The sequence below is a fragment of the Dama dama genome, chromosome 11 (genome assembly GCF_033118175.1).
Source record: "Dama dama isolate Ldn47 chromosome 11, ASM3311817v1, whole genome shotgun sequence".
In the NCBI taxonomy this organism is placed as follows: domain Eukaryota; kingdom Metazoa; phylum Chordata; class Mammalia; order Artiodactyla; family Cervidae; genus Dama; species Dama dama.
In genome coordinates, this window is record NC_083691.1 from 60078563 (window position 1) to 60105345 (window position 26783).

The 26783-nt window shown below is 56.7% G+C and overlaps 1 protein-coding gene across 2 annotated transcripts in view; it reads right to left on the bottom strand.

The window, feature by feature from the left end:
- EDAR (ectodysplasin A receptor) overlaps window positions 1-26783 on the bottom strand; it is a 52521-nt gene that overhangs the window by 5989 nt on the left and 19749 nt on the right. The window contains exons 2-8 of one of the 2 annotated variants that reach the window (XM_061156288.1): window positions 12318-12386; window positions 11643-11765; window positions 11023-11204; window positions 7213-7298; window positions 1537-1623; window positions 183-308; window positions 28-102 (exon numbers count right to left, since the gene is read on the bottom strand). In XM_061156288.1, coding sequence (XP_061012271.1) covers window positions 28-102; window positions 183-308; window positions 1537-1623; window positions 7213-7298; window positions 11023-11204; window positions 11643-11765; window positions 12318-12368 — 730 coding nt within the window. In that variant the 5' untranslated portion in view covers window positions 12369-12386. Of the gene's footprint in view, window positions 1-27; window positions 103-182; window positions 312-1536; window positions 1624-7212; window positions 7299-11022; window positions 11205-11642; window positions 11766-12317; window positions 12387-26783 lie in introns of both variants that reach the window. The other variant, XM_061156287.1, reaches the window with a different exon arrangement.

The window sequence follows — 26783 nt, forward strand, 5'->3', positions numbered from 1 at the left end:
CTGTGGGCTCCAGGGGCTGCTGCCCACCTTGGGCCTCTTTCTTCTCCTCTTCCTCGCTCACGGGGGCTTCTGGGCTCTTCACGGGGGCGCTGGGGCAGCAGGCTGAGGGGACAGGGGGCATGAGTGGCTGGCTGGCGTCAGGGGGAGGGGGCTGGTGAGGGGTGTGGGGGGCGGGGCGGTACCTGGGGCGGATGGCCTGGCCTTCAGGATGTAGAACATGATGATGAGGACGATGGCGACAGCCATGGTGAAGATGGTGGACATGGCAATGACCAGGGCGGTGGCCAGGTGTCCTTGGCCCGAGAGCTCTGCTGTGGTCGGGAGAGAAGGCCATGCCTCAGGGATCAGGCCCCCGCGCCCTGCGAGGCGGTGGCCCGGTGAGCAGTGGCCCTGGAATTCAAAACGCTGGCTTCGCCTGAGCACCGAGCCCTATACACCTGCTCTGGCCATCACATCAGAACCACCAGTCCAGCCCCGTGCTGGTCAGCAGTGGCAGATACCGAGGTTGCTCCCAGGGTGTTTGCCATCAGTTCTGTTTCTTTGGGGACCCAGCAGGTGGACTGGAGGGAGAGGGGCCCACGAGCTAAATTGTCCTGAAGATAGTTTAGTCCAAGACTTTCCCCCACAAAGTCCAGGTAGAAGCATCACCTCCAAGGGCAGGCTCTCGGGTTGGTTCCATGCGGCCTTGGGCTCTGTGTGATCAGAGCCCACCAGCTGAGACAGCATGGGGACCACCCCTTGCTTCCTCGGCTCAGCGGCCCGCCCACATCTCCCCAGGAAGGGAAACGTGTCCTGATGCTCTGAGGCAACTGAGCAGGATCCAGCCCCCAACCCAGATGGGAGGGACCCCATCCAGGTGTCTGAACCTTGAGGAAGTCTCCCCACTTTGAGTAGGCAGTGGGCACGTGTCCCCCCCAGCTGGGGTGTGTCTGGAAGCAGGTCTGAGTGGGCCTGCTGTCTTCCCCTCGTCTGTGGGGTGCCCCCTCTGTCCTGGAAGAAGTGAGTCTAGAACCTCAGCAGAGGCCCTGCCCTGATGCTCCACGTGGATGCGGGCAGGGGTCCAGCTGGCGGGCTGTGCCCTGGGACTCTGAAGGTGCCTGAGTCCGAGACCTGGGCCCGAAGGTGCTTTCAAGCCGGGTGGAGTGGGAGCAGTGCGAGGGAGGGCCCAACACCCAGTTTTTCTTCGAGAAAAAGTGAGGCCAGGGCCCTGCGGCCCCACCCCTGAGGACTTAGGGCTGAGTGAAATGTGAGGTCAGCAGGTTTACTTAAAGCCAGCAAGGCTCATCTGAGTCAGGCCCGAACTCCCGGGGGCTGACCTCCCTCTGGCCCCCACCTCGCGTGCCCGGATCACCAACGTGGTCCCCATGACCCCACCATCCATGGAGGGACCGGTCCCCTCTCACAGAGAAATCACTAACTCCCAGTGTGGTTGTCACGTGAGGGACGTGAGGGAGGTAGGAGTTCCCGTCCTGCTAGTCGCCTGTCTCCCCTCACCCCCCATCTCCCGCTGGGGCCGGTACCTGCGCCCCCCCTTACCTTTGTGGGCGAGCTGAGGCGGGGACAGGGTGCTGCTGCCAGGCGTGCGGGGGAAGTTGGCGGAAACTCCTGAGGCGGCTCCCACACCTGCAGGGACAGTGGTGACCGATCGTGGGTCCCTCAAGAGACCCCCATCGCCTCAGCCTCAGAGACGGAGCACGGGCTGCAGGGGGAGCCCCGGCCCCAGGGATCCAGAGTCCTCGTGAGGAAGATCCTCATGAGGAAAGGGCTGGGCCAGGGGCACCTTCATCCCCAAGAGCCCCTAACCTCTCCGGGTCCTTGCTCCTTACACTGAACACATGGGGTCATACCTGCTCGGTCCAAGATTCAGACTTGGTCCCCATGAGCAGGTGAGGGGCAGGTGCACACGTGAGTTTGGGGGGACACCAGAGCAGTTCCTTCCATTGATCAAACAGGGATGGACTGTTAATACTTTTAATACACACTCATGATAAAACATACGGAAAACATCAGAACATGAGTGAAGCAAAAGGTTCACCCACAGCCTTGAGGTCTAGAGTTAACATTTTGATGCATTTTTCTCCAGGATTTTCCTTTGACAAGTTTCTAAAACAGTTGTGACCAAACGGTGTTAGAACAGAGATGAGGTTTCCTTCCCTTTAACCGTGATTCATAAACTCGGCTCCATCGTAAGAGGTGTCTCCCAGCAAGGATGACTCGGAATCTGGTTCTGTGGTCAGTTGAGCCACAGGCAGGCTGTCCTATCAAGTCGCCCAACGGTGGGCCTTTCTTAGGCAGGATTTGAGGTTTGGGGTTAGTAGAGAGATCTCATTTTGTTTACTATCCATGGGGTTGTGAAGAGTCGTACATGACTGAAGTGACCTAGCGCACACACACAAGCAGGGTCTTGTTCCCATGTTTCCTCCTGTCTTGCTTTTCTCTCTGGGTCTGGGGACATTCATGCCACGGGCTTGCCTAAGTGGGGACAGTGAGCCCCATGTCCAAGGCTGGCCCTCCCTGCTTTGTGGGACCTGGACCTGGGCAGTGCCCCGTGGGACCTCTGGGGAGAGCAAATTTCTACATCACAGCTCCAGGGATGGTGGTGGGGGGACTCCCGGCTGAATCGTCCACACGTCTGTCCATGTCCAGCAAGCAGATGGGGAACTGACCTTCTCGTCTTTTAAAGTCGGCAGGAAACTACAGATACCAGAAGGTGGAGGCCAGGAAGGATGGCAGGCTGGGACTGCCCCCAAGTGACCATGCTTCAGTTAGTTAGAAAATGAACCCTGCTTGGAGAGCATTGAGGGGGTGGGGCGGGACACGGTCCGGCAGATGCTCCCCCACACCAGGATGGCCTTGCTGAGTGTGGGGGCACACAGTCCCCCCAGCCATGCTCCACCCACCAGGGTGGCCTTGCTCATCCTTGGAATGCTGCCGGCTGGTCTGATGTCCAGACCAGAGGCGTCTTGGCTGGAGATTTCGGCTCCTACAGCCCGGCCCCTTCACCCTCTGAGCTCCTGGCCTTTGCCCTTTGCCCTCCATCACTGTCGGGGCTGCCCCCAGCTCTCCACATGCAGCAGGGAGGCCCATTCCCCACGCTGCCTGCCTGCAGAGGGCAGGCCTTTGGGTGAGTCTTAGCGCTCCTGACAAGAGGGTGGGGCTGAGGACATGGGGGCCATGGCGGCCCTTCACATCCCCGGAGCCTGGGGCGCGGACCTGCCAGGACCACCCGGAGCCCGTGTAGGGGCTGCAGTGAGGGGACAGCAGGTGGCAGGGGCGGTGTGGGGAGGGACACCGGGCGGTCTTTCCTCCTCTCCTGGGCTCCTGTGTGTGTCCAGAGCCCAGACGGACCTCCCTCAGCCCTTCTCCAACCCCACCCCCCAGTTTACGATGCATCTCATAATTGAAATGAGATTTAAGCGGGACTGAATTGATTCTGCCTTCTCTCACAGGGCAGCTTCAAGCACCAGCCAGTTTCCTCTCAAAAACAGACTGTTCCCTGGGAACGAGGCCGACCTGTGTGTTCGAGGGACTTGAGGCAGCTGAAGCCACATCTCAGGAAGACAAACGCCCATGGGCTCTGTGTGTGGGTGTCTGCCTTCTCTGTCTGTTCCTGTCCCTCTCGGCTGGGCTTGCCCATGGGGCGGTGACAGGCTTGGGGACACAGACACGCCTGGGCCTGTGGTCTAGAGACAGCCCGAGCTGCCAGCGGCCAGGCTTACGAAACACCTTTGCCCCGACGGGCAGGGCTGGCACACAGTGACACATCCCTGCACCCTCAGGCGCCTGCACCCCATCAGGTGGCAGCTGGGCTTCTGCCCCGATTTGTGGTTCCCCAGGGGCCTCCAGATGGCGTTGCCTGCGCAGCCCTGAGCTCCTCGCAGACCCCAGGAGATCAGACACAAGGCCCGCTCTGAGCACATCTGACAGTGGAGGGTGCTGTGTGGCAGAGGGGGGCACTCTGTGGGCTGAGCTCTCAGGACAGCCCCGCTGGACCCTGGGCAGCCCCATGAGGGCTCACTGGGCACCAGCATGGGTCTTCAGTGTTGGGGGGTTTCGGTCCATCCAGCACATGTCTCCTGGGCTGGATGCTGAGGTGAGAATGTCCCTAGGTGTTGAGTGGTTGCCGGGTCTGTCCCCCGTCCACTAGGCTTCCTCTTAGAGCCCAGCTCTGAAGGAGCAAAGAGAGGCATATTGTAATAGGGGTGGGCGAGGCCGGAGAGCCCAGACAAGGTCTGTCGGCAAACAGAGCAAGTTCTACTTGGCAGCGATGACTCAGGAGCTGGCTGGGGGAATGGGGGGTGGGGGTAGGGTGGGGTGGGGGGCAGTGAGTTGTCGTCCGCTGTCCTCCGGGGTCTTTGAGCACCAGGCACAAGGCAGGACGCAGGAGTCATCACTGGGGTCCCTGGTCTGTTAACCTGTTAACCTTCACGGGCTGTGAGCAATGGAGTCCAGCCCGGGCTCCTCCATGTAAGTAACAGCTTGGATTTTTAAGGACAATTTGTGGATTCATACAGGGTGGCCCTGGTGCAGAGGCTGAGACAATAGCAGAGCCGTCAGGGCCTAGCTGCTCACAGGGGATGCATCTCGGGCCCCGGGATCTGCTGCTATGCGCGTGACAGGAGCGAGCGGTAGATGTGCACAACTGGCAGAGAAACTCAGTCTCAGAAACAGCAGGAATTCAGCCGGCTGCGGGGGCCAAGGCATCACCTCCTCATGGTACCACTAGGGGGCGTGAGGATGGACTGGCTGGTGCTCCTGGACTTGGCTCCAGGCCTCCTTCCCTGGAACAGCCCCTCCTTGACCCCGACTGGAGAGGAAGGTGCCTGCTGCCGCGTCCATGCTTCACACAGGCCATCAGGCGGTGAACTTGCCCTGACCCGGGCTCCTCGGGCACCTTCTTGCCCACAACACTGGATGGGCAGGTGGATGAAGAAGCTGTGCCCAGTCAAGGATCTCCCCAGGAGTGGACACTGTCACGAGGTCCCACTCTGCACTTCTCCAATGGTCACGGCACACCAGGAAGGGGGAGCAGCCCAGGGCTCCGGCCTCAGGACATCTTCTCAGGGCCTGGCCGCTCCAGCCCTGAGATGTGGGGTCCACACCATGCTCTCTCATGTGATCTGTAGGGTCCACTGTCAGCAACCTGGGGTGTTGGGGGGCTGACTTCTTGGGGGGCAGCCAAGGTGATCACATCCAACCAGAGGCAGCATCCAGGCGGGAGGCAGAGGGTCTCGGGACCCCTGACATTGGGCCTAGGAGGGCAGCTCTAGGGCCCAGAGACCTGACTGACCCCTGGTTTTCCTAGAGTGGGCCTCCTGGCAGCTGGTCAGTTGGTCACAGTCGGCCTTTCAGGCCTGCCTGCTGACCCTTGAGCAGGAGCCCAGGATGGAAGGTGAGTGCGGAGGGAGGGGCAGACCCCAGGGGCGGAGCCCATCCTGGAGACCATGACCCAAGCAGTCTCCACTCCCCACATCGGCCTGTGAAGCTTCGCTGAATGCATCGCCCCATTTCCCAGATGGACAAACAGAGGTCAAGTGACTTCCAAGGTTGTCCAGCGGGACTCCAGGTTCCTAGACTCAGCCTCACTTCCTTACTGGGCTCCTTCAGGACCAGATCCTGTGAGCTCCCGGGGGCCTGGCTGGGGCTGCTCTTTAGATAAGCTGTTAATTATGGGCTGGGGGCCAGGGACTCTGCTTGTTCCTCCACACAATGAGCCTCATGTTGGAGGAGAGAAGGGGGCTCCTCCCAGGCTGAGAGCTCTCTGGCTGCGGGTGGCTAGCACCGTCTGGCCTGAATAAGGACACAGGCCCTGTGACCTTTTAGATGAAGTTCCATGGGGAGGAGCTGCATGAACCCCACATTCCGTCATTAGTGGGTAGGGGTGTCCAGTGTCTTCCAGGACAGGATTGCATCCCAGAGCTCCCTGGGCCAGGATCGAAGCCGGCCACCCCATGTCCTACAGGCAGCCCTGGGCCTCTGTGTGTTCAGTTGCTTAGCCTGTCCAACTCTTTGTGACACCATGGATGGCAGCCCACCAGGCTCCTCTGTCCGTGGGATTTCCCAGGCAAGAATACTCGAGTGGGTTGCCATACCCTCCTCCAGGGGATCTTCCTGACCTAGGGATCGAACTCGCATCTTTTGTGTCTCCTGCATTGGCAGGCGGGTTCTACACCACTGAGCCACCAGGGAAACCTGGGCCTCCTCTAATTTATGAATTAATTAGCATCTGGCTGGGTGGGAAAGCTCAGCTTTAAAGACCTACAAACTGTCCTTGCCAGGTTCATCTGCTTAAGGACTGTGGGAGGGAGGGAAATGCCTTCCATGCAGGCGTCAGTCCTGCCTCACAGCCCCCGCTGCCCGCAGCTCTGCTGCCCGGAACATCTCTCCCAGCGGATCTCAAGGCCGGAAAGGCACCACTGTCTCCTCTCGCTCTTCTCCCTTCCTCCTGGTGCTTTTAGGAAGCAGGCCCTCCTAAAAGTCTTGTCTCCTTGACAAGATATTGTGAGAAGATGGGGAGGGCAGGGTCTCATGGAGAACCAGGAGGGCAGGGCCCCAATGTGGACCCTGGAACTCCTGGGTGTGGGAGGGGGGGTCCCGGTGCTGACCAGCCTCCTCCTTCCCTCCCAGTCGTCTTGTCTTCCATCTGTCCACCTGTCCCACCTCGTCCGTGTCTCCCGACCACAGAGCCAGGAGGCCATCCGCCACCTTCTCTGAAGCAGGGGGTCCCCAGACCTTCCTCCTAAATAGGACCCACGAACATCAAACCAGAGTTAGGGTGGAAAGGAAGCAGCCGGAGGTGAGGCCAAACCAATGGCCTCGGTGTTTACGTCACATTCCCTGTGGTCCTCTGCATGCTTCCCTTGGCCTCGGCTGGTTGAAACGACATGTGTGAGAACTTACCAGTGCCGAGCGCTTTGCAGTTCTCACCAGAACACCTTGGCATTGTGGGTGTTTGCCCGGATCGCGAGATGAATGGTTTAGATTTTAGCACCCCCAGAAAACTGAGGCTTACAGAGGTCCCTCAACTGGTGTCAGCCCCCGTCTGATGGGTGGTTCTTCCGCCCAATCCTCCCCGGCTCCCAGGGACCTGCTGCCCACCTGCCTGCCCTCAGGAGCATCTCTGTGTCCCCGCGGTCCAGAGCCAGCTCGCGGCTCCCAAGTCAGGAGAGGTGTCAGGGCTGAGTCAGGACCCTGGACGGGGCAGACACTCACATTCCTTGGTGTTGGGGGGTGCCAGCAGGCAGGAGTAGCAAACCAGGCCGTAGATGTTCCTCGGTCTGTTTTCCAGCATGTAGTAGCTGTGCAGGTGCGGGGGGAGACAGAGCAGACAGTTGAGCGGGCATGACCACGGCTTATTCTCTAACCATCATAGCCAGGCATGGGATGGGGGCCCCAAGGAGGAGGCATGCCCCGCCACAAGGGCACAGTCTGCAGCTGGGCAGAGTTATGGGCAGGGGTGTCTAGGAGCCCCTGGGAGCTCCTGGAAGAGCTGGACACTTGCTGACTGGGATGGAGTGGGGCTGGCTAGAGGGCGTGGCCGCAGCAGAGACCTTGGCCCTGTCTAGCGTGGTCAGGGCAGATGGCCTGAGACACAGCCAGGTTACAACCAGAGTCACCTGCCTCCTCCTCAGGTAAGGGCATCCGGTGAGCTCACGATGGGGCTGTATCTCTCTACCGGAAGGTCAAGGCCTTCAGGTATGGCTATCCACAAGACTTCACACCTAGGAAGCTCCCTCCTGCCATGTCAGCCTGCCAGCCGTGACCCTGCCACCCCTGGGGGCCCTCCCAGAGGTCTGTGCCTGCGCCCACTCAGGTCTCCCAATCCCCAGAGGGCTCGGCCTCTCTGGGCCCGCGTTCCATAAACACTCGAGCTGTTTACATCAGGAGATATCGGTGAGTAAAGAGCTGCTGGCAGTGCTATCCCTTCATAGATTCCAGATGAAAACACCCTGGCCTCGGCTGGGTCTGCCTGTGGTTGTTTTCTAATCTCTTGTTTATCAGCCGTGTGCGCCTGGCCCCGTGACGGGGGTCGGTGAGGCTGGGGGAGCGGGATCCTGGACTCCAGCCTCCGAGGGCTAGACCGTCAGTAATCCTGCTGTGACCATCACTGCCTGCCCTTCCTCAGAGCCTTTCATCCTCAGACCCTGTGCATCTTGTAAACAGGAATTAGCTGATCTCAGAACACCCCCCAGAGGAGCCACACCAGGCAGGTTTACACATAGGCTCTCACATGCACAGTCTGTTGCCCGGGGAGCCACCTGCAGGAACACCTGCTCAGGGTGCCAGGCCAGCCCCCCACAGCTTCCAAGCGATGCTGGTCGCTCCTGACCCCTCCCCCCAGCCTGTGCTGGGCACCTCAGGGAGGTGGGGGAGGGGTCCACGGGGCCAAGGCTCCCGCATATAAGCTCCCGGGTGAGGCTGCTCCCCACCCTGCAGCTGCCCTCCGTCTTTCTGGCTCAGAGGCCCTTTCCCCAGGAGGGTGTCCTCTGAGCGGTGCCCAGCTCCAGCGGTGTGATGAGCTGAATGACCCCAAGACCAGGTTTGCAATGTTCCAGCATGTTCCTCTGCGAGCCCTCATGGGCATCCTCTAACTGAGCCTGAAAATTCGACTCCTCACTGGTTTCTGGTACCTGCAGTGCACAGAACCATTCAGCTGTTGGGTTTTTCTTTTCAAAGCTCACTCGGCCTGTCCTGGGCAGGCGGGGGTGTGAATGCCTGTTCAGCAGCTTCAGCAGGTTTCCCTCGATCCAACGTCCAACGCCGGGTACTCATGTAGAGCTCTGGGGCCCTTTGTCTTTCTGTAAAGCCCAGATTTCCCACATTCTGGTCTAAACTGTGTCTTTCCCTAGTTCTTTCTTCCTTCTCCTGTTCCTCAAAGGTTGATTAAGATGAGGAGCTCAAGACAAGACTAAGGTTCAGATGGGGCCTCTAGAATCTTCCTCCATATCCACGGGGACATAACTTTTCCCCAAAGACCTGCTTCCCTGGGGGGGCTCCTAGGCTCCCTTTCCCCTCCCTTGAGCAGGTGGATAGAAGCCACCATGAACCTCACCCCACCCTAGGAGGCCAGCAGGGAGTGGATGCGGTCAGTGAGAGCTTGTCATGGGGGAGGCGACACCCAGGGAGGCCTCCTGGAGCTCTGCCCTTGGGCCTCCTCTATGGCCTTTTTCAACACGAAAGCACGTGGACAGCTCACTGTTAAGACAGGTTTGTTTTTTTTTTTCACCCATTTGACAAATATGTTTGGCTTGTCCTCTGTGTCCGAGCTTGTCACACAGATACCTGGACATAGAAATCTGCAGCTCAAGAAATTGGTCTGAACCAAAGACAGGAACCTGGAGAGACTGGGGGTGGGGTCAGTCAACAGCAGAGATGGTGGTGGAATGGGAGGCTCCCTAGGAACATATCTGAACTGAGGTTATTTTCTGCAAGCTTAAGATAGCTCCTCGTGTTAAAGGGTCTTTCACTTTCAATTTGTTTCTCCCTTGGAGGGTCTTTCTGCATTTCCTTTTTCTTATAGACTAATGCCCAGTGCTCTTGTTTGGATATATTCTTCTTTTCTATCTCCTCTTAATTCAATACAGTGGCTTGGAGAGGGTGAATAACAGGTGACAAGCCGGCTACAAGATATGGTGCAATATTCAAAATGCTGCTGCTTCCATGACCACCACCATCATCACCTCTACCACCTCCTCCATCATCACCATGACCACTGCCATCACCACTTCCATCATCACCATGACTACCTTCATCATCACCTCCACCACCACCTCCATCATCACCATGACCACCTCCACCACCACTTCCATCATCACCATGACTACCTTCATCATCACCTCCACCATCACCATGACCACCTCCACCACCACTTCCATCATCACCATGACTACCTCCATCATCACTATGATCACTGCTATCATCACCTTCATCATAACCACCTCCATCACCTCTACCGTTATCACCACCAGGAAGCCTACACCACTGCTCTCTGCAGCCCTTGGTAGCACAGGTTGTGTGGCCACCAGAGGGAGGCAGTCACTTGGTTTCAGGGCTGTATTTTCCACCTCCCAAGGGAAATCTGCTGTCTTGAAGGTCTTTCAGGCTAATTGTACTTTGGTTTTTATGGGAAGACTTCGACACATAACAGAATTGTGGAGGAATTATAGGAACCATATGTCTCAAATATTTCTATTGTTGTTCAGTGCTCACTAAGTTATGTCTCACTCTTTTCAACCCCATGTGATGCCCTAGACTACAGCACACCATGCTTCCCTGTCCATCACCATCTCCCTGAGTTTGCTCAAACTCATGTCCATTGAGTTGGTGATGCCATCCAACCATCTCATCCTCTGTCGCCCCCATTCTCCTCCTGTCTTCAATATTTTCCAGCATCGGGGTCTTTTCCAATGAGTTGGCTCTTCCCATTAGGTGGCCAAAGTATTGGAGCTCCAGCATCAGTCCTTCTAGTGAATATTCAGGGTTGATTTCCTTTAGGATTGACTGGTTTGATCTCCTTGCAGCCCAAAGAACTCTCAAGAGTCTTCTCCAACACCACAGTTCAAAAGCATCAATTCTTCGCCGCTCAGCCTTCTTTATGGTCTACCTCTCACATCCATACATGACTACTGGAAACACCATAGCTTTGACTACAAATATTAGTAGCTTTTCACCCTCAGTTTTTTTCCAGAATACTAAAAATACCAAAAATGTCTTGGTTTTTCTTTCCTCACTCCACATGTGTTGTCTCCTTTTAAGTATTCAACACATCTGCTTGATTTGGGTGGTCAGAAATGCTATGATGATGAGGTCCTCTTAGGGACACAGACATGGAGCCTAGGTGGGCTGCCCCGCGGGTGGAAGGTGGCGGGACCCCCGCCAGGAAACATATGCCCTACCCCCCCCAACCCCTCCACCCCCATCCCCCTGCCCCGTCCCCACCCCGAGTGCTGGAGATGTGTGACCCTCCTCCCCGTGGGACCCATGCCCGGGAGGGGGACATGGGCAGGGCAGCACGGAGCTCACCCAGGCAAGCAGGGCCCACACTCAGCGTCGCGCTCTGTGTCCCCCGGGGTCAGCACCGTGGCGCGGAAGAAACCCTCGCAGTCCTTGTGGCGCCGGCAGATCTGGTAGCCGCCCTTGGAGAACTTCTCCGCGGGGCAGGGGACGCAGCCATAGTCCTCGTCCCTGGTGCCATAGCCGCAGGACTGGCCAGGAAAGGATGCGACACAGGTGGGTCAGCGGCTGCGTTGCCACGACGACCACCACCCGACCCCGAGGTTCCTATGCGCCGGTCGCACCGGCTGCTCCCGGGATCTCCTCTCTCGGGGCGTGGACTGTCCTACCTGCAGCCCTCCCCCATCTGCTCTGAGCCCGGGGTCCCCTCTGCCCCCACCAGTCCGATGCTGCCCCTCCTTCTGGCGCCAGGATAAACTCATCCGGCCAGGCTGACGGCCCGGGCGTTCACACTCGGCGCCAGGACCCCAAACACCGCAGCCACATTCAGGTTCCCGGCATCTAGCAGGCGGTCTGTGCAGAGCTCTTCCCAAAGGAGGGCGGTCCATCCCGGCCAGCCATGCGGGCGGGACACCCGTCCTCCGGCTGCTCCCTATGCCCCGCGGGCCGCGCTCCGGGGCCGGGCTTACCAGGTAGGGCTCCTCCCCCGGCGCGCACTGCGGACACTCGTGGCACAGCCCGGTGGTCTGGTTGTAGAACTCATTCTCGCCACAGCTGGCCTCCTCCGCGCTGACCCAGCACCCCAGGGACGCCTGCCTCGAGGAAGGGGCTCCTTTGGCCTCCACTCGCCCTTGGAGACCCCCACTGTCTCCGGTCGGCACCTGGAGGTTGTGGTGGAGGAACCCTGGGGGGGACCCCTTCCGCTAATGACCTGGCAGTCCTCGCCTGTCAGAGGCCTCATCCCAAACGCTCCGCACGGGGAGCTCCCTGGACTCCCCCTCAAAGCCGGGAGGCCCCTTCCCGCAGCTCCCAGTCACTGGTGCCTCAGCTCACAGGGAGCTCGGGGCTTGACTTTCCCCGTTCGGTGGCCTAGAGGGTGGAGCTTGGCACCGGGGCGCTGGGCTGTGCACCACCACACAGACCATAGAGCTGGGTGAGGGGAGCTCTCAGACCAGTGACCGCCTCTGGCTGGGGGCTGGTCAGGGCTTTGCCCTGGAGAGCCCGGTGAAGGTGGGGGCAGTGGCGTGTGACCACGGCATGGCTGCTGCACAGACAGGCTGAGAGGGACATGGCTAGTGAAGGACATGGCCAAATGGGAGCTCCCACTAGCAATACCCTGGGGCATGGACGCCCCGGCCACTTACCAGCAGGACAGGCAGCCAGGCCATCCCTGTGCGGCTTCCCCTGTGGGCCATCCTGTCCCGAGGGGTCACCTGAAAGACACACTTCATCAGCAGGGGGCTGCTCGGGACCCCAGGCCCTGTCCGGCCCCACATTCACTCTGAGGGGCCTCCCGGAAGGTTTTAAGCTAAGCCCAGGCCCCTTGCACCCCGGTGGCCACACTTGGGCCCCTGCTATCCCACCTGGACTCGGGGTTTGAATTCCTGACAAAAGCACACCCTGTTCTGATGCTGGGGTAGAGGAGAAGCTTCCAGAATCAACCACTGACTCAGAGTCAAGGTCAGCTGGCCTAACTAAGTCCCCAAGGTCGCCCCCACCCGAGTCCCCGTGGTGACCATCGTTGGTCACGGAAACCCACAGTCCCCACCCGCACAGAGCAGATGGCTTGAGCTGCAGCCCTAATGCTCTGGGCCTGCTCCCATTCTGGGGACCTCGTGTCTACCATGCAGGGTCCCCACGGCCCCAGGAGAAAAGCGGCCACAAGTCACTGTAGGGGAAAGTTGGGGGTCAGGGGAGGGTGGAGCAGCCAGACCTTCTGTCTAAACCCACAGGACTATGCTCAGCAAGGCATTTGGGAGAAGCGCCCAGTGGGATGCTGGTCCCCGAGGGAGGGGTCTGAATCCACCAGCCTCTCAGCCTGGGGCCTCCCCTGCTACTAGGCTCCACAAGGAGCAGGTGGGACCATGAGAGTTGGTGCTTGTTCGTTGTTCTGACAATTGCTATCCCAGGCCCTCCGCCCAGCGGGTCCTGCTTTGTCTGTAAAGTTCCTGACACACACAGCAGGTCTGTAGGGACAGCCACTGGCTTTTCAACAGTGACTTTTTGTTGTGGGCGGGGGGAGCAGGAGTGACCCCATATTGAGGGAGGCTGTGGCGAGCTATCCCTTCCAGGAAGTAGGGGCGTACACGTGAACTCTGACCAGCAGGAAAGGCTGCAAGGTTTGGGGAGGGTGCCCCCCGCCCCCGCCACTGCCTGGGACGCCAGGGAAAGACAGGGGATGGAGACAGGGCCCTGGGGGCCAAGATCTTTCTGGATGGCACCCCTGTTGGCCTGTCTCTCACCCCAGTAGTGTCAGGTGGCTTTGGGGAGGGGCTAGTTTTCCGGAATCTCTTGACACAAATCCTGCCTTCTTCACTCCCCCGCACACACAGTCCTGCATTCAGAACTCTGTTTACGGTTGAAAACCCCAAGTGGACGGGGCCAGATGAAAGCGCCAGCCACCCGGCGGTGAACTCCTGGGTGTTTCCTTCTAGCAAGGAGCAAGCTGGGGCAGGCAGGGGGTGGGGAGGCGGGCCTGTGCCTGCCAGGTGGGCAGGGAAGGTGTACACAAAGGCCGGAACTTAGGATCAGCCCCGGGGGCAGCCTGCCGGGGTCAGGAGAGTGGATTTCCTAAATTAACAGCCCTGGAGCCTGGCCAAGGACCAGACTGGGGTTTCTGCCTCAGTTGATTTCTAATTATAGCTGTGCCTGGGAGGGCTTCCCTATAAACCCAGAGGGCCGGTGTAGCTCAGGGCTGTCCGGGCTCCTGGAAGAGCAGTGCGTGGATAAGAAACAAAATCGAGCCTGTGGTTTTGCTGCATTTCTGTCATCCACAGTGACCCCCTAGGAAGGAGGGCATGTGCGGGGCCAGGATTGCAGCCTTGTGGCCTGAGTATCCTCAGGTGCCCTGGAGGGGCTGTGGGTGCCCTGGTGACCGGCCTGAGCCCTGGCCTCTCCTTGGTTCAAGAGGGCTTTCTCGGGAGCAGCTCCATCTTCCCAGGTCCCGGATCTGCTGACACAGGAGGCTCGTGCTCAAGTTGTGAAGGTCAACCAGGACCAAGGCTCAAGCAACACTTGGGCCCCGCGAGTGGAGCTGGGCCTCTTGGGAACCTCCTGGGCCTCACGTGTAGGTCAAGCGTGTGGGGGGCTGCTCGGGCGAGGGGGTGCTGGGCGTGAAGCAGTCGAGCTCTCCTCTTCAGAGCAGTGCTGGTCTCTGAGGGAGCAGCAGATCAGGAGCAGGGCCCGGGGTGAAGGTGTTCCTGGAGGCCAGAGGTAGTGCGCTTCCTCTCAGCCTGGTCCAGGGGCTGAGTCAGGGTCGGGGTGGGGTGGGGGGGGACAGCGTTGGCAGGGGGCAGCCGCTCGGGAAGCCTCCTGGCTCTTCAGCCGCCAGGGCTGGCTGCTGCTGCCGTGAATCCTGTTGGCAGGAACCACCTCCAGGGGCATCCCGGGGGTCCTGTCCCACCTGGTGGAGGGCTTTCTGGAAACTCCAAGAGGTTTCCGGCTCACTGATGCTGCCAGGCAGGCTGTGCCAGGATGTGAGCATTACAGGCATCTGCCAGCCTCAGAGGTCAGACGACTGGAGACATGAGTGAGACCGCAGGAGCCACTGTCCTGCGACCGCCACGACGAGGAACTGGTGGTCAGGGAGAGGCCGAGGCTGGAGACTCTTGAGAGGGACCCCAGAGACGGAGGGTGAGGGGCCAAGCGGGATGCAGGCAGGAGGGAACCACTGGGGGCATTCACACCAGACCTTGGTGAGACCTGAGGACTCTGACAGGTAAGCTGCCTCCAGTAGGTCACCAGGTGGCAGGCGGTGTCCACTGTCTTGTGACATAGGAATCACATTTGTGGGAACACCTGTGTGTAATTGTCTTGAGGTCCAAGGCCTCCCCTTCTCTGCTGGAGGCTATTCCCTCAGGGGCCTCCTGACTGCACCCCCAGACTTGCCTCTCAGAATAGACACAGGGCCCCAGGTTCTGCTTCTCATTCAGCCTGTGGGCCACGGATGCATCAAGTGGCCATTGGGTGCTCCTCAGAGGATGTGGGTGCAACACCTGTCATCATCTCTTCCAAGGCTAACAGAGGTCAGGGTTGGTGGGCTCTCACATGCAAGCAGGAGTTTCAGGGGCAGGTAGGGGTTGAGTAGCGAACATAGAAGGCAGCGGGGGAGGGCCACCGAGTGGGCAGGGGCTGGAGAAATCCACATGGAGGACCAAGAGGCCACAGAAGGTTCAACCCATCAGGCCTCCCCAGGGGAAGTTGACAAAGAAGCTGGTTATTTGAGCTGAAAGATTAAAATAACTGCCCTGGCTTCATTTGTTCATTTTAATTGAAATAATACTCAGAAAATAGATAATCTTGTACACATGGAATAAGTGTAATGCCAGAAGTGTGCGTTAACTTTTGGCCCCTTGTGGCTTTGGTACCAAAGGACCCTTGTTAACACAGACAAGCACGTCACACAGTCTCGAGTCCTGCTGGGCATTAGCTCTTCAGAACCCAGGGAGGCAGGAAGAGCAAGGAAACCATCGGCATTTCTGTTCACATTTCTGTCTTTCTATGTTGCTCAGCTTTTCCTGTTTGCTTTTATTTTCCTACATATAGACCAGCGACCATGGTAATTGTCCCCGAGGTGCTGTGCACAGCCATAGCCTTAGAAGGTCCCCCAGTTCACACCAGCATTGCCATTATGATTGTCAACCCTGGTTTGGGCTTCTTAGAAGCTTCTTGGTCATTCAGCAGGAGCCTCTGTGTATGTGCAATGATGGAAGTGGGGCTGGACCCGGTGCAGGAAGCTCACGAGTTGAATGTGGCCAGAATTTATCCAGCCAGAAAGTTCAGCAGGAGAGCAGTTATGCTGTGAAAAACTCCTGCTGTAAGACCGGTGTTCACAGAGTTCTACTCATTTGTTTCACTTAATGCCTCACAGCTGAAAGATCTTATTACAACTGATGAGCCTGGTGAAGATTTTAAAAAAGTCCCTACTTTATTGCCTTTTCATAACCGAGGGAAAGCATTTCCAGGGTAAAAATCAGGAAGGTTGCTTTAACTAAAATACATTGCTTTAGACTACAAAAGGCAAGTTTTTCTAGGATGCTTGTGCATGCATGTGTGCTAAGTCATGTCAGTCATGTCTGACTCTTTGTGATCCCATGGACTGTAGTCAACCAGGTTTCTCTGTCCATGGGATTCTTCAAACAAGAGTACTGGTGTGGGTTGCCATTTCCTTCTTCAAGGATGCTCATATAAACACAAAATTTTGTTGAAACATAATAGCAACTGCTCTCTAGCACTTAAATATGCAGGTCATCTATCCACATTCATCTGTCCATCAGTCCATCCACCCATGCAATGTTTATTGAACATCTCCTCTAGACTAGGCTGAACCACAAATTGACACGATGCCTGACAGGTGTACATGTTTGCTCAGTCGTTCAGTCATGCCCAACTCTTTGCAGCCCCAAGGGCTATAGCTCCCCAGGCTCCTCTGTCCATTGGATTCTCTAGGCAAGAATATTGGAGTGGGTCATCCTCCAGGGGATCTTCCAGACTCAGGGACTGAACCCACATCTCTTATGTCTCCTGCATTTGGCAGATGGGTTCTTTACCTGGGAAGACCCTCCCTGCCAGATGATACCCCATAATTTGGTCGACTGTGACATAAACACCAAGGAAGGGAATAAGCAACAAACAAAAAACAACAAACTGTGGAAAATTCTTTAAGAGATGAGAATACCAGACCACCTGACCTGCCTCCTGAGAAACCTGTATGCAGGTCAAGAAGCAACAGTTAGAACTGGATATGGAACAACAGACTGGTTCCAAATTGGGAAAGCTTGTATATTGTCACCCTGCTTATTTAACTTATATGCAGAGTACATCATGGGAAATGCCAGGCTGGATGAAACACAAACTGGAATCAAGATCGCCTGGAGAAATACCAAGAACTTCAGATATGCAGATGACACCCTTATGGCAGAAAGCAAAGAGGAACTAAAGAGCCTTTTAATGAAGGTGAAAGAGAAGAGTGAAAAAAACTGGCTTAAAACTCAACATTGAAAAAACTAAGATCATGGCATCCGGTCCTATCACATCATGGCAACTAAATGGGAAAAAATGGAAACAGTGGCAGACTTTATTTTCTTGGGCTCCAAAATCACTGTGGACAGTGGCTGGAGCCATGAAATTAAAAGACACTTGTTCCTTGGAAGGAAAGCTATGATAAACCTAGGCAGCATATTCACTTTGCTGACAAAGGTCCATATAGTCAAAGCTGTGGTTTTTCCAATAGTCATGCACAGATGTGAGAGTTGGATCATAAAGAAGGCTGAGCAGCGAAGAACTGATGCTTTCGAACTGTAGTGCTGGAGAAGCCTTTTAAGAGTCCTTTAGCAAGGAAATCAAACCAGGCAATCCTAAAGGAAATCAACCCTGAATGTTCACTGGAAGGACTGAGGCTGAAGCTGAAGCTCCAATGCTTTGGCCACCTAATGGGAAGAGCCAATTCACTGGAAAAGACCCTGATGCTGGGAAAGATTGAAGGGAGGAGGAGAAGGGGGTGACAGAAGATGAGATGGTTTCATGGACATGAGTTTGAGCAAGCTCTGGGAGATGGTGAAGGACAGGGAAGTCTGGCGTGCTATAGTCCATGGGGTCACAGAGAGTCGGACAGGACTTAGCGACTGAACAATGACAAAGGGAATTAAGTTGTGGGTGCTGTTGGGTATCGTGTGTGGGGAAATCAGAAAGGCTGCCCTAGACCCAGAGAAAGGAGGATGCCCTGCAAAGGCAGAGAGCAAGGAGGAGGGACAGCAACTCAGGGTCACTCCTCTTGCCTCCTGTCTTAGCAGTGGACTGTGAGCCATCTCCTGCACTGTGTTTCAGGAAGTGGGGACCCCTGTGCAGCTCTCCCCCCAGCTCACTGTCCGCTGTCCTTTGCTCAGCGATGTTGGGAAGATGACCCTCCCAGCCCACCCTTCCCCCACCCCCAACAAGCCGCCCCGTGCCCGCCCCTGCCAGGCCAGCTTCTGCTGTGCCTGGACACCTGGGAGGTGGTGCTTGGCCACAGCAGTTCAGCTCAACAGCACAACCAAATCAAGGATGCAGTAGACCATTTGTGGACACAGACCCTGGAATCCCAGCCACACCAGCCAAATGAGAGACACTAATTTGATGTAAGAGACCCGTTAAATAGAGGAAATTGAAGGAAATAATCCATCAGCACCAGAATCATTAGCTCCTAAATCAGCACCAGCAGGAGGCAGCAAGAAGGAGCTGAACCACTGCTGTTGCTATTCACCCCGAGGGAACCTCAGCTGGCTCCCACTCCAGGACGTTATCCTGGTAATTAGGTAGCTCCTACCTGGGTGGCAGAAGCCTCCCAGGGGTCTCCTGACAGTGGCCTGAAAGGGAGGGGATGGCGAGGGCAGGGCCCAGACACTGGCTGCCCTGGTGCCTCCCTTTGAGGCCTAGAGCCCAGACAGTGAAAAGGGGTTCCTAGTGCAGGGAGGCATAGAGCTGTGCACTCGGGCTCTCGACAGCCCCAGGCTTCACCAGGTGGAGGGGAGGGGGTCAGGGCCCCCAGTCACCAAGTGTGGGCCCCGCGTGCACAGAAACAGTGGAGACGGGGCTAGAAATGATCAGACTCTCATGTGCCCTCAGAACAGTAGCTGCTAGTTTTGGTTCACAGCACTGACTCTTATGTTCTAATTGTTAAGACTGCACTTTAAAAAGCAAGCAGCTTTATGGGGTGCAATTAACTCACAGCAAATCCCACTCGTTTCCAGCGTGCAGGTGGCGAGTTGGATGGTCTGCACCACACAGCCTCCACCCGAGCACACAGAACCTCCACCTGAGGGAGGCCTTCCCGCGCTCCTTCCTCACTGTGCCCCTTTCTCACTGTGCCCCTTCCTCACAGCACCCCTTCATCATCTAGCACCCCTTCCTCACTGTGTCCATGGCCTGTTGGTCACTGCAGATAGGCGATTGTGGGTTCTGGCTTCGTGAGCCCAGAGAAGGGAAGGCTGGCAGGAGGGAAACATCAGGGAAGCCCGAGGACACCTCCCAGGCTCCCTGGACAGACGGTGAGTGCAGAGCCCTGCTCTGGCATAGGCCCCTCCTCCACAGAGCCCTGCGTCCTGAGCCGTCTGGGGCCCTCACCCAGCAGCGGGGATGAATATGTGTCCTGCAGGGAAACAAGCCCGGCTGGCGGGGTGGGCAGCCTGGTCCCAGCTGTCGAGGGCACTCTGGGGATGTCTCTCCCCTTGGAGACTGGAGGTTCTGGTGATGGGGAAGCCGCAGCTCTATAAGCCGGCAGCTGGCGGAAACCACAAGGGGAAAGAGAAACCTCTGCGGGTTTCCTCGGGCACCCGTGTTTGGGGACTGGAGACTTTGTGCAGGGTGAGTGGAGGGCCAAGTGGCCCGGACTCAGCCTCACTCGTGCACTCGCTTCATTTCACCCCCCAGAGTCGGAATTTGGCACTTAAGGAACCCCACTTCACTCACTGAACCAGCGGAGGCTCAGAGAGGTTGAGCAGCTTGCCTGAGGTCACACAGACAGAGGTGGCAGAGCCTCGGCACACCAAACCAGGTCTGTTTCTCTTTCTGCCAGGGGTCCTGGGGGCACAGGGAGGGGCTGGGGTGGCTGGAGCAGGGAGCGTCTGAGGGCCAAGTCAGTTCAGTGTGGACTGGGTTTCATCTAACTTCTGGGGTCCCGTGAGAGCCGGACAGCTGTCCCTGGGGCCGGCTGAGGCTTAGGAGTGGGGGTGATGGAGTCGGCATCCCCCGGCCTCCCTTGGCGGGTCTTGGCTGTGACCCTCGCCACCCCCAGACCTTTGAAGATTCGGGAGTGTTTGGTTCCAGTGTATTCTAGTCCCTCTTATTTGGATGAGGCGCCAGCTCCCCTGATGCCTGACACCCGGGACTCCCAAGACCCCTGAGGCTGGAGGGGCGAGAGGACCCTGAACAGGTGGGTGGTGTTTGCTTGTTTGCTGTGAGCATCCTTGTCTCAGTCCAGCTGTTGTGAACACGTGGGTGCAGCTGGGCTGGGGGCAGAGGTGGATGATGCCAGGGCGGGTGAGGGCAGTACTGGGCGGGAGGTGCCCCCACATCCAGTCTAGCTGCCCCGGTGTCGAGTCCCAGCATGAAGCCAGGAGCTTGTAAACTTGTTTCCTTCCTGTCAGACTCGGGCTTGTTCTGCCGGTTTGAGAGCAGTCATTTTTCTTACTTTTCCCATTGTTCAGGGATGGGCAGCTGGAGAAGGTGACCCAGCGAAGGTTCCCCTGGGTTAGCCAGCAGTCCCCTGAGGCTGTAGGGATGGAGGGAGGTCACAGCCTCATGGGCCATGGGCTTGCCAGAGCTCCTGTCCCCATCTGGCTCGTCCCCGTGGGATTAAATTGCATGTGAAACAGTCACTTGCAATTTCCCCATGTGTGTGCGTGTCCTGGCCTGTTCTTGCTCCGAGGCGAGAAGCTGGGTCAGTGTCCTAGTCTTGACGGTCCTTTTAGAGACTCTGGAGCTGGTGGCATCGCCGACTGAGACAGGCAGCCGCTCGCTGGGATGTGAGGAGCCGCCCCAGGCCTGGGGGGACTGACGCCATGCACCCCGATTCTGAGCAGAACAGCCGTGTGGCTTCCTTGGCTGATGGTGCAGGAGCCCGAGTCCTCCTAGGGTGTCTGTCCGGTCTGCCCATCTGTCTGGTGCTGCTGTCTCTTCACCACCCAGCACCTCCTTCCTCCGAGGTCACAGTCATGGTCCCAGCTCATCCAGGCGGAGTGGGACCTGCGGGCACTCTGTCCCCTGCAGGCGGCTGCACTCAGAGCAGCCTGGCTGAGACCTGTGGCCTGGCGCAAGTGTCTTCCCCTCAGGTCTGAGCTGGGGGCACCGGGGTCCCCACCTGCCTCTCCTCAGGGCCTCGCACGGGGTGGATGTACGTGGGAGGGTTTTAAACTTGGAGCCCGTATTGGCTGAGGTTACTAGGGGACACATGGGCAGTTACTGTCCTGCCACAGCGAGCAAACCCGCCTCTGCTCTGAAGGAGGGTGTTTGCTTTGAGAAAATTTAAAGCAGTCTGTGACCACGAGAATCTCGGTTACAGGGCCCACACTGCTGCCTCCTTATTGGCTTGTTTGGCTGCCCCATGTGGCATGTGCGATCCTACTTCCCCCGAGCAGGAATGGAAACCATCCTCCCTCTGGTGGAGCTTGGAGTCTTACCCACAGGACCACCAGGGGAGTCCACACACTTCTGTCTCTGCCCTAATGTGTCTATTACTCCCTCTGTAGGTGAGGTGGGGATTCCTTCAAAGCAAACTGTCCCTGTGTGGGAAGGATTTGGGTCCCAGGTGTGGCTCCATCATTTACAAGCTGTGGGACTCTGGGCAGATAATTTAATCATTTCTGCACCGTAGTTGTCTCATTAGCAAAACTACAATATGAATAGGACGTACTCAGAATGCAAGGATTAAAGTGCTTACAACAGGGCTTGGTGCACAGTAAATGCTAATGAAGGCAGGCTATTTTCAATTTGGGGAATTGTTTCCAATTATGAAAAAAATTAGAAAATAAAAGAAACATACAAAGAGGAAATAAAAATCATAAATCACCCATTTTGATGCATTCTCTTTGTGCTTTACTTGTTCAGACATAGATATCTTTGAGTTGAAGTTAGGACAGCAGCGTTTACATGCTGCTCATGGTTTATCTTCTTCCTTCCCTGTGGCCTTAATTAGTCTCAGGTCACATTCTTTTTAATGGATCTGAACTGTTTCACAGTACGGATGTGCCATAATTAAATCAGCCAGTGCCCTAGTATCTGACCTTCAGGTTGGCTCCCAATTGTCACTATTATAAGTACTGTGCAGTGATCATTGTTATGCCTGTTTGATGATGTCTTTTAAAGTCCAGAAAGTGGAGTTATGAGGCTGAAGGGTGGGAGAAGGTGTGTGAGGAACACCTGCACTGGCACTGGTCCTTTACATTCGGACGTGACTTTTGATTTAGTTTCAGGTGAGAACGAAGCCTGGTTGTGAATACTGGGTGTTCCCGCTGCACTGAGATCACCCTGTCCTCACCCAGTCTTCTGCCTACTGCCCGCCGGCCGTGCACCCAGCCATTCAGATCTGAGGGCTCGGACACCTGCCAGCCCTCCTGGGCAGCTGAGACACGGCCTGGGGCTGGTGGGGGCTGGATGCTCATACTCCCTTGTAGACCCATGATGAGGGCACCTGCCTGACTCCTTCCTGTCTGATATCACCAGAATTTGCAGAAAATCTTTGGTTTATGGGGTTTCCCAGGTGGTGCTAGTGATGAAGAATCCACCTGCCAATGCAGGAGGCATGAGACTTGGGTTTGATCCCTGGGTTGGGGGGATCCACTGGAGAAGGAAATGGCAACCCACTCCAGTATTCTTGCCTGAAGAATCCGATGGACAGAGGAGCCTGGCAGGCTACTGTCCATGGAGTCACAGAGCTGGACACGACCGAAGTGGCTGATGTGCTTCGTTTATGATTTGAGTTTTCCTTCTCGTCTGGACTTTTGCAGTTGGGACCTGAAGAAATGGGTCAGCTCTGAACTGTGTGACTCAGTCCAGGTCCCCACAACCCACTGGCCCTGGCTCCTCCAGCTGCGCTGAGAGCCTGGCCTGTGGCAGGGTGCTGCTGGTGGGCTCCCGGCGGCTGCTGACCATGGCTCCATGAGCTGGGTAGAAGCCATGTTCTTTCTTTGTGGGCAGCGGAGTCCCTTTCAAGCTGTCTTCTGGGAGCTGGAGGTCTGAGTCCCCAGGCTGGGATGTCGGGGTCACAGCAGGGCTTTGGTGATGCCCAGAGGCCATCTCGTCTCCTAACAACAGTCATCCAACCAGGGCTCTAAATAGATACCCCCATCCTGCCCCCATCATAGGCTCCATGATTCCACCAGGCCCCGAGGCCACTGCCTTCTGACTGAATTTCCCCGACTCCAAGCCTCGGGGCCACAGCCCCACACACCTGGATGACTTGAGCTGAGTGAGTAGACACGCACCTGCCTCCAAGTGCATTTAAAGCCTAATTGTAGGGGCATTAAAAACCGTTTGACGCCCAGCCGTGTCCCTCAGCAGACCCGCCAGAGAGGCTGGGGAGGAGGGACCTGCGCTTTCTGACGTGGGATGCTGGTTTTCCGCTCTCCTCTCTTGGGTGCAGCTGTGACTTGGCCGCATTTGCATTGAGCTCAATATTATGTCTTTGTAACATTTTTGATCTTCATTAATTATAGCTCAGGAAAGCTGACAAAGGCAACCTGTCTCTTTAATGTAAACAAGATTAATTGCACGGTTCCTGCAGAAAGTGAACTACCAGCAGTTTAACAAAAAATATTTGTCTTTAGAGCAGCCTTTGGATAAAAAAAGAGAGAGAGAAAAAAAAAGAGAGAACTGTTGCAGGAAGTGCCGAAGCTGCCAAGTGAGCGTGCCCGCGAGCCTCGCCCTCATTATGAGCCTAAAGCGCACACGCCCGCACTTTCATCCTCCTCCAGGCCCCGGACGAGGCCCTGCACACGGCCGTGGCTCTGCAGCCTGGAATGCGGCCTGGTTGTTTGAAGATGGGGTTTACACCCGACACCTTTCCTCAAGCACCTCGTCCAGACTCGCCTGCTCTCGCATCAGCCGCAGACCGACGGCCTGGGTGCTTCATCTTATAACGACCACATAATCCAAGATAAACACACATGGGATCGCTATCACTTTCATTAATAACCGTGAAATATTCCTTCCTTCAGCAGGTACAAAACCCAAACCGGCAAATGCGCTCCGTGGGCCGAGGCTGAGGCTCATGGGGGCGGGGGTGCGCCCAGGGCAGGGGGCCCGGGGGCAGCCAGAGGACATACATCTCTCAGCCGCTCTGTGGCTCCAGGACCCTGGCTGGGAGGTAGAGGGCTGAACTGGGCACATCCCTCTCAGCTCATCACCCTCCAGCCAAGAGGCTCTTGGAGTCCACCCCCCTGGGGCCCTCAGCAGCCTTCTGCGGGAAGCCCCGGGATAGAGTCCTGGATGGAGGCTGTGGACCCAGATGCTGCGAGCTTCAGGCCCATCAGAAAGACCAATGGGGTGGGGGTGGGAGTGCAGACTCATGGCTGAGAGAAGGTGGAGGACTGAGGGCAAGACTTTGCTGATGAACTCCCCACCCCATCCCAGGGAGCGCCTCTGGCTGGACAGCGGACACCAAGCTGAGGAAGTGGGGAGAAGCAGTGGAGTCTTCACCCAGCCCACGGAGTCCTGGCTGAGAACGTGCTGGACTCAGGCCTAACGGAGTGTGTGTTGGGGTGGGGGGCACGGGGGGTATGCAGCGAAGCCAGCAAGGGCATCTGGAGGCCGTGTTTGGGCGGACAGGCCCTGGTCGGGCCCTGGTCTACAGTCCCGGCACCCACGTGGCCAGCAGGTGAAGCAGCAGGCGCCCTGGGGCTGGGCTTGGGGTTGGCTCATACTCTCCTAGGGAGGAGGGGCTGAGGGGGAAGCGGGACTTTCCAAGTTTAGACGCCAGTCTGGAAAGGGGACACCAGACTGCCCATGGGCAGAGGCGAGGAGAGTCCAGGGAGGTGGCCCAGGTGAGAGTAGCTGGATGAGTAGCCACCACATGGCCATGGAGGGGGCCTCCAGATTGTCACAGCCAGAGTGTTGCATTGCTCAGTTTTCTGCTTTTCTGGGATAAAATGACTCAAGATATGAGATTTCCAGGGACCCTGGTTCCAAGGAAGTCACTGGGTCGAGGGGCCTCTGGGAACGTGGCCCTGGAAATGGAGGAGTGTTCGGGTGAGGCTGTCCCACTGTGTTCTGTGTGGTCACGGAAGCCTGGCACAGAGGGCGGGGGAAATGGGGACCACTCGGGCAGAGGGGGACAGCCAGAGGCTGAGACTCAGGCTTTCCTGCAGGGTTCACCCTGGGGTGCAGGCCCTTAAAGCACCTGCTCACACTGTCTCTGTGAGATCAGAGACTGAGCCATGGCCAATAGAGCTCCTCTGCTCCACGTGGGCCCGCATGTTCTATCTCGCTCCTAGGAAGGATGCTAGTCTGATGCGTGAACTGATTCCACACAGCACTCACAGAGGGGCAGGGGGCCAAGGATGCTCTGCCCCAGAGAGCAGATGGAGGCTTCACTGGTGTGTAAGTGGAGGGGGGGGGGGGGCGGGTCTCCTAATCTCTTGGAACTGAGCATGGGCCCACTGCTTCCACGAGAGGTCCTTGTGCTGGGGATGGACCAGGGGAGGGGCCCTGTGTCAAGGGCGTTGTGTCAGCTCTAACATTCCAGGCTGATGTTTGGAAGAAGGACCACAGCTGTGTCCTGGGTTGGGGTTGGGGAGAAGGCGGGAGGAGGGGAGCAGCCTCAAGATGGGCCTTCCTCCGCCCGCTCTCCTCGAGTCCAGCAGTTTGTAAAACCCCAGAGAGGTTTGCCTCCCTGCGCTGACTCTTCCCACAAAGCACAGAAGGGAAACCCACAGAGATGATAGGTGGAATGGTGAATTTGCCAGGGTCACGTCCAGACCACCCCCCAGCTCTGCTTGAGGCCTTGGTGCAGCTACCAGCACCCTGCCCACTCTGGGGGAGCTGCTACTCCCATCACATTTCACCTCTTAACCCAAGTTCTTGTGAAAATCTCATGAAACAAGTGCTATTCTGTTGTGTGCACCTTATGGATAAACCAAAGGATAAGGCGGTCAGGTCACCGTCTACATTCACACAACCAGTAAGTGATGAAGGAGCTTAAACCAGAGCTCCCACCCAGGCCCACACCCTCCCTGTAGCCACCACCTCACCTCCCCACCTGGCATGACATCACCACACACATGTCCAGGCCAAAGTGCTACCAACTTGTCCAAGAGACGGGGCAGACACTGACTGCAAATCAGTTCCAAGACCCTCTGTCTTTACAACCATGATGAAGACCCACCAACACCCCATTATAGTTCCAGGGTAAGGAAGGTTCCATCTGGGATGCCAAGCAGAGCAGACACCTTGTCCCTCCTGCAGTGATTTCTGCAGCAGCAACCCATCAAGCAGAACCAAATACTGCAGCTGCATTGGCCAGTCCCTCACAGGCCCACATCCAGCCCAGAAGATCCCCAAGGCCCTCAGAGCCCTAACTTAGGTCTCCAGGACTCACACACAGAGATGCTGCTGAGTTTGGGAAACTGCACCAGGTGGCTTTAAGTTGTGTCTTTATTTGAAATTTGGGCAAATGGGAAGTGCCCAAATCAGCAGAGAGACCTTCAGGATCTCCAGGTTCATTCAAGGGGATGTTTTCAGGCGCTATGAGAAATATTCAGTGTGCTTTTAAAGGCCGCTCGAAATCTGCTCCTAGGCTGCCCGGGGCAGACATGCTTAACTTTTTAAAGATTTTCATTATAGGAATTATAAGGGACATTTAAAAAGCTAAGTGTTTTGACATATGTATACCCATGGCTGACTCATGTTGATATATGGCAGAAAGACAACACTGTAAAACAATTATCCTCCAATTAAAAATAAATAAAAAACTTCACTGTTTTGTTTTGAGATAATTGTAGATTCATCCACAGTTGTGAGAAATAATAGACAGACCCACATGACCTCACCCCAATGGTCTCATTGTATAAGTTTGTAGTCAAGTGTCTCCCAGTGTCAGGGTACAGAACAGCTATGAGAGAGATTTTCTAGAGATTCTTCAT